General features: G+C 39.9%; 1 protein-coding gene across 1 annotated transcript in view; it reads left to right on the forward strand.

Moving 5' to 3' along the window:
- The window catches only part of CERS5 (ceramide synthase 5), a 65,976-nt gene extending 59,963 nt beyond the window's left edge, over nucleotides 1-6,013 (forward strand). Inside the window, exons 6-10 of the mRNA XM_006900241.1 lie at nucleotides 565-657; nucleotides 2,200-2,328; nucleotides 2,419-2,525; nucleotides 3,388-3,544; nucleotides 5,861-6,013. Coding sequence (XP_006900303.1) covers nucleotides 565-657; nucleotides 2,200-2,328; nucleotides 2,419-2,525; nucleotides 3,388-3,544; nucleotides 5,861-6,013 — 639 coding nt within the window. The remainder of the gene's footprint in view (nucleotides 1-564; nucleotides 658-2,199; nucleotides 2,329-2,418; nucleotides 2,526-3,387; nucleotides 3,545-5,860) is intronic.
- Nucleotides 6,014-7,571: the final 1,558 nt, after the last annotated feature.

Genomic DNA, 7,571 nt, shown 5'->3' on the forward strand with positions numbered 1-7,571 from the left:
TTGAACCCATCTTACTCAGTGTCTCCCCAACCCCAAGGACAGTCCCATTCTACAACAGTGGCATCATGTAATATTTGTCCTTTTGTGACTAGCTTCCACGCTCTTAATGAGATGCTTTCTGGTTCCGATATTCCATTTATGTCAGAGGTAACTTGGAAGTCTCTTTAAGAATATCTTTGTTCTAAGCTGTACTAGAAAAATGTCTGGGAACTACTAAAAGACAGAGGGGAGGGTCTGAGTTTATTTAACACCCTGGAAAGCACTAATTGCCCGAAGACTAGACACATACTATTTGGTTGAATCATAGTATTAACTTTACCTGATCTCTAAAAGGTGAAAGGCAAAGTTGTGTGTGAAGGATAGAGGAAGGCCAAGTCTCCACACCAGTCCAAAGTCATCTAGCACCTGCAGATATTGGGAGATAATGCAGAGAAAGAATGTGTCTAATCATTTTGGGTACTGGTCCTCCAAAAGAAAGTTATAGAGATAGATTGACTCTAGTAAGTCTAGTCGGACTAGCTGTGGGAATTAAAGTTATAACTACTTTTTTTTTCTTTCTTCCAGCCTCTCACAAGTGGACTTTATTACTATTATATCATGGAATTGGCCTTCTATTGGTCTCTTATGTTTTCTCAGTTTACAGACATTAGAAGAAAGGTAAGGACATTGGTTCCCTTAACTCCCTAGTTAATTGCATCTTTCTTTCCAGTAACTACTTTTATGATAGGTTCTCCATCCTGATTCAAACTACAAAAAAAGAGAAAATAGGCTTGCTGCTTTTTGTAATGTTCTTAAAAATGACATTAGATAAAGTACATTTGAGACATTGAGAGGAGTACAGAGAGAAAACCATCTGCCAGCTAAGAAGCATCCCCTTATTACTTATTCTTATCCAGAGTTCTTAATGTCTAAGCTTCTGGAAAACAGTCAGAACTTGGGACAACAAGACCTGACTTGGGAAATGATCTGATTCCAGGAAAGCTAAATCTGGCCTTATTTGACATTTGGAACCCTTGCTCTGTTCTCTCTTCTTAGTGGTCTTCTCAAGATTGTCAGTTTTAAGAGTTTTAGTTATTTAATTTCTTTTCTTCCAGCTCTTATTTAGGAAACAGATTCAGAGAAATTAATTGACCTACCCACATGTTCACAGAGGTAGTTATGAAATATAACCAGAAAAGAAAGCGTAGAATCATCACCTTTTCTTTGGTGTGCACTTACACAGTGTGGTTCCAACAGCTTTAACCTTGATCTCTTGTTGAATTTGTGGTTTTCTTTGGTAAGGAAAACCCACATTAGCATTTATGGAAATGGATTAAAATGAATCTTGAGTCATTAGTTGTTGTTTAACCTAGAAAAATACTACTTCAACCAGAAGCTCTGCTGGAGAAGGAGGGGCAATCTTCTCCTGTACCAGTCAGATCCGATTTGACGGTACACATAAAAAATAATAAAATAAAATAAATTTTAAAAAACTACTACTTCAGATGCCTTTCTCCCTTTTATAGGTCCCTCACGTGGTAACATTTTATACCATTTTTAGTATATGTTTTTTATAAAACAACAATTGAATGTTTGTCTGTGAACCCATCACCCAACTTAAGAATAAGACCACATTTGTATCTATATGGAAAGCTCAGACTTTTCACCTTTGTGTCTTTGGCCCATATTTTCCTGCTTTCTTCCCACCCTCCATTTCCCAATGTACTGAAAAACATTATGTTTGATAACTCAGGTAAAGATTTCTTCAGGTCTAACCTTGGTATTTGAATCCATTGTATAGACTATTTAGCTAATACACATTTCTTTTGAAACTTTTTTAGTAAGTTTTCTCTTTGCCCCTCAATAAATCTCTTCTTTCTATCCCTTTGAAATTTCTTTAATCAAGAAAAAACATTTTAACAATATATAAGACTAGTGTGTTTCACCGCCCCATGGAAAATTATTCGCAAATTGCAGCTCAACATCCACACTCTACATAGCTTGTAATTACAAAAGAAAATTGTTCTATATCATCTTGGACTCTGTGTCATTGCTCTGTAGGAAGTGTTGGTTAAATTCTAGGCAGTTCTTATAAGGGAGAGGAAAATAAGCAGAAAAGTATTTCTAAGAAATGGTATATGATCACTAGAGAACATTGGGTTGGCTTATATCTCTCTAAACTTGCCTTTGCCTGTTTGTTTGATTTCCATTTCTTACTAGGACTTCTTGATCATGTTTGTGCATCACTTGGCCACCATTGGGCTCATCACTTTCTCCTACATCAACAACATGGTTCGAGTGGGAACTCTTGTCATGTGTCTACATGATGCCTCAGACTTCTTACTAGAGGTGAGACACAGCCCTTTATTTCTCTTCCTCTCCTTTCCTTCCTATGTGAGAACTGACATTCACTCTCACTTCTTATATCCCCTTCTCCAGGCTGCCAAGCTGGCCAATTATGCCAAGTATCAGAGGCTCTGTGACACACTTTTTGTGATCTTCAGTGCTGTGTTTGTAGTCACTCGTCTAGGAATCTATCCATTCTGGTAAGTGCCAGGGCTGCTGAACTGTACTGAGTGTGTAGCTAATGATTCCTTCTGGCAGTGTAGGGAAAAGAACTCCAAGGACCTCAGCTGTCTTGAACATTTTTTCTCCCAAGCTTATGATCCAGACTCACCCAACCCATTAGCCTTCTAGCTTTTCTGACACCCCTTGGAGGAACAGCCCTCCTTTTATACCAGAGCATTTCTTTTGCCTGCCTTTGTACTGATCACAAAATTCTCAGACTCTTCTTGCTTGTGTCACTGTTCTGTACCTTCTGTCCACCTTGACCAAAATATATATCCTCACACACACCCCTCTCTTATAGTCACTGTACATGGCAGTGAGTGAGCTGGAGATTTTTTTTTAGTCTGAAGAACTATCAGCTGTATTTCTGAGGATTTGAGTAATTACTAGGATTATGATTCTGCTACTGTCCCAGTTTTGTAAAACTGCATATCCATCAGTTCCTAAGATTCATGTCTCTTTCCTTATCCTTAAAGATAGGGCACTCAGGTGGCCTAGTGGATAAGGAGTTGTGTTTCCAATGCAAAGGCAGGCAATTCAAACCCACCAACTGCTCTGAGGGAGAAAGATGGGCATTCTTCTCCTTTGTGATTTATAGCCTCTGAAAGCCCACTGGAGGGTCTGCCATGAGTTGATTCTGACTTTATGGCAATGATGTTAGTTGTGTGTTGAAAGTCAAAAATATTTATAGGCTTCCTTCCTTTATTCCTCTCTCACTATGGATTAATAACTTTGGAGTTTCAACTGATAAAGGATATGAAGGAAAACACACACAAGTTCTGCTTGTCAGGGAATTTTAATCCCTTTCTTCAAATCTAACTATTGATTTCCCTCTTCTAGGATTCTGAATACGACCCTCTTTGAGAGTTGGGAGATAATTGGGCCCTATCCTTCCTGGTGGCTCTTCAATGGCCTTCTCCTGATCCTACAGCTTCTGCATATCATCTGGTCCTACCTAATTGCACGAATTGCTTTCAAAGCCTTGATCCGAGGAAAGGTGAGGATAAAAGATGACTTCTTTCTTTGGTTTTGTGGGAAGTCAACAGACCTTCTCTCTTCATCCAGTCTGGGAAGTCTCATTTACAGAATTAGGCCAAGCAAAAAGCTTCAGGCTCCAAAGTGTTCTTTTCTGGAAGTACAGATCATTGATCTTTTGACACATAACTTAGATGGAAAAAGCAATTAGCTACAGCTTCCTGTCCCTTAGAAATGGCTGTTGTTAAAGAGCCAAGTAGTGTCAAGAGTTTTGGGATGTTTTAACCATTTCCTCACCCATACTACTTGAACAGATTTTACATTTCATTTTTAATATGGGAACTTTGTTTTAAAAGAATTCATATTCAGAACTACAAGATATAGTCTGTATAAAAGCTTAACTGTTAGGTTGACATAAGGTTGGCATGATAGTTCCATGCCCACCCCACGATGATCACATTGTGCCGTTTCACGGTATAGTTTCTATAAGGGACTAAGGAGCTGCACCACTCCATTGTTATACAAAGCAGCTGCCTAAGTGAAGTATTTTCAGATGTCCCTCTTATACCCAAAGCACAAAGAAAAGTTTCATTTTATGTTAAAAACAATATAGAGTTCTGCAAGTTCTGAAGGGCTCAGATTATTGCTTGGTTTAAGAGCTGAGGACCTCTGCTTTCAGTAATACAGAATTCCATAGAAAGAGAGAGTCTGTTAAGAGGAGGCACTGTAACGCTTGCAAAACACACACGACCTCTGTGTCATTGTTCTTTATGGCTGCAGTTGGTTTCAGAACTTGCTCAGTGTGCCTGTGCATCTTGCGGTAGCTACTGGAGATCTCTTGTTTCTCCTGCTTTTCTTTCCTGACCAGGTGACCTATCCAAGATGGATTAGACCCAGACTCTGTACTCTCCACTCTTTTCTGACCCCCTTCCTTTTCTCTGTGACTGGTGGGAGCTGGACAGTTTCATCTCTTGCATGTAAGTCTATCTGTGCTCGTAGTATTCAGTGAAGCATGTCTGTCTGAATGTGTTTCTCTTCTTTCCTGCTCTCCTTTTGTTCCCCTGTGTTTGTCTCAGAGCTTGCCTTCTCCATCACCTTGTTGACTAGATTCTTTTCATAAATTGAAGCAAGAGTTTAATCAGTTTTTTGAGCTAGCCTTACCTCAAAGGGGCTCTGGTGTCATAGTTTCTTAGTTTCTTGACCTGCTCAGAAAAAGCTGCACATCTCTGACAGTTTGAATCTACCAGCCATTCCTTCGGAGAAAAATGGGCAATCTCCTCACATTAAGATTTACAGCTTCAGAAACCCAATAGAAGGTCCCCAGGGGGTCCCTGTGAATCTCCAGAACAACTCATTGGCAGTGAGTTTTTCTTCAGCTACAGAGATACTGCCCTCTGGTGGATATTTCTTGCAGATCACATATTCAGGTATCAGGATTGAGACGTCAACAGCTATCAATCTTTGAGCTAACCCAAAGTAGATGTTCCCTTGTTTGGCAACAGCAGTTGTAGCTTTTTTACCTTCTCATGCTCTTCTCTGCTCCTTCCACAACTGTGTTAGAAAATGTAGACTATTGTACTTCATATGCAGAATAGTTTGAATTGGGATTGAATTAACTCCTCTAAAAAATTGAAGTTAAGAAGTCAAGATTGACAGATGGTAGCATGATTGGAACTAGGATTCTTTTCCCATTGATTGCTTATTCCCTTTTCACTATATTGTATATTTTGGGGATACTGAAAGTGAATGAAAGAAATGAGCTTCCTGAGGGGAAAGGTGAGAGCATTGGAGAAAGAATGTCATAGGCTAGTGATAATTGAGTACAAGAATAGTAGAGCTGTTGGAAGAGGCCCAGAATCAGATCAACTTTGCTTTGGTGTAAAACAGAGTTGAGGAAAACCAGTATGAAAAGCTGCAGTGGCAGCAATAACCAGAGGAAAGAAGCAATATGTCTTTTGTGTTAACCTTTTTTATTCTTTGGTGGTAGCAAAGCATACATGGAGTTTCACTGAAAATGAAACCAAAAACTCAGTGATTTCAGTTCTCTTAGGCTGGTCCTGAAGGAGACACCCCCACCTACAAAGCAGCTTCTTTTCCATAGAAAATAAATTTAGAGATGACCAAAAAAAATACAAAACACTGAAGTGAGAGGACAGAAGTTCAGGGCAGTACTAATGATTCAGATAATACTTTGAATCAGGCATCACCAGAAAGTAGTCCAGGTCAGGAATGGGACCCAAATACAGGCTGTGTAAGTTCAGTCCAACTACTAAGTCTTCAGAAAAATCCTAATTTCTGTTGTCCTCACCTTTTCTGCCTTTGGCCCCAATCTCCCTAGGTTTCTAAGGATGATCGCAGTGATGTGGAGAGCAGTTCAGAAGAAGATGATGATGTGACCACCAACACAAAAGGCCCCTGTGGTAGCAGCTCCAGCAATGGTGCCAGTCGGGTAAACGGTCACATGGGAGGCAACTACTGGGCTGAAGAGTAAGATGGTTGGTATGGCAACTTGAACACACATGGACTTGTTGTAGGGCCACTGGCAACCTACTCTTCTTGGGCCTCCCACATTCTCCCACATTTACACTCCTGTGAGTAGAGAAACTGCAAGGCACTGAGGAGAATCAAGCAAATATTTTCACTTTTTAAGAAAACTCTGCCATTTTGTATTTAATAGCGTCCAGGTCCTTTCAATAATGTTATTTGCTCTGTGTGTGTGTGTATGTGTGTGTTTCTGTGTATGTGTGTGCACATGTGCATTTATGCATACGTATGAAGTTTGTTGCCTGGGTAGGCCACACTTCTAGACTGAGCCTACTGGATCTTGTCTGGCCCCCTTATCCCTGCCTCAATCTCAGATTTGGCTGCATCTGAATTATGCTGGCTCTGGGCTACCCTCCCCCTTACTGCCCATGGCTCTTGAGGCTCTGAGTCACTGGACTGTCTGAACGGTGCAGCCCAGTTCAACTCCAGACTTCTGCACTCTTTCCACATTGGAACTGGAGCACTTCACCTCATGAAGTTGTTTAGAATCAGAGAACCATGGTGGATGACCAAGACTGCTGTGTCCCCTACCTGGACCCCCTTCCTATCATCTGGTATTAATAGGGGCAGCTGATGAAACGCCACTCCTTTATTCAATGGTACACAGGGAGGGAGGTGAGAGATGGTGAACTAAGAGCAGGGGAAAAACAACAGCCACTGGGTGAGCTGTTAACAGTTGATACTGTTGTTTACTCTTCTATGATTAAAAGTGCTTCAACCTCCTCTACTGTCTGAGACTTTTTTTTAAAATAAAATTTTTAATTGTGATCTTAATGAAAGTTTACAGAAAAGTTAGATTTTCATTCATTCATTGTTGAAAATACTGTCTCAAACTCTTTAGTGGTTCAATTCCCTGAATCCATATGCTAATTAAGAGCCTTTTTAAGAGATCCTGATTTTAGAGGCCCTTTGGGTTCATAGTAGCAAGAGTCAGCTAGAATACCAACATTTTAGGGCTTTTGTCTTTGTTGGGTTTGGTTTGGTTTGGTTTTTAAAGAGAAAATCACTTTTTTCCCTTTTTTGTTTGTTTGTTTTATTTAAATTTATTATTGATTTCAGTAAAAATTTACAGAGACTGGATTTCCATTCATTCATTCCTGCACTTTTCTCCCCTTCCAAGCCTCCCCTCTAGTACACTACACTCTTGGAAAAGTAGAAGAAAAATTCTTTCATTGTTTTACAAACCCTCCCCCAGGTCCATTCCACCATGTAGACTTCACTCAAGACTCCTGTCATGACAAAAATACCTAATCACATATCCCTTTTAAACAGTTTTCTCCCTCTACTGTTTCAGTACAGTATACATTATTGAACCCATCTTTCTCAGTCTCCCCACAGCCCCAAGGTCAATCCTGTTTTACAACAGTGGCATCATGCAGTATTTGTCCTTTTGTGACTGAGATACTTCACTCAGCATAATGTCCTCCAGAGTCACCAATTTTGAATAATATTGAATGAGTTCCTTGTTTTTCAAAGCAGCACAGTATTCCATTGTGTGAATATAC

Source organism: Elephantulus edwardii, unplaced genomic scaffold (assembly GCF_000299155.1).
Source record: "Elephantulus edwardii isolate Elephantulus edwardi_28Jun2011 unplaced genomic scaffold, EleEdw1.0 scaffold00278, whole genome shotgun sequence".
NCBI classification, from domain to species: domain Eukaryota; kingdom Metazoa; phylum Chordata; class Mammalia; order Macroscelidea; family Macroscelididae; genus Elephantulus; species Elephantulus edwardii.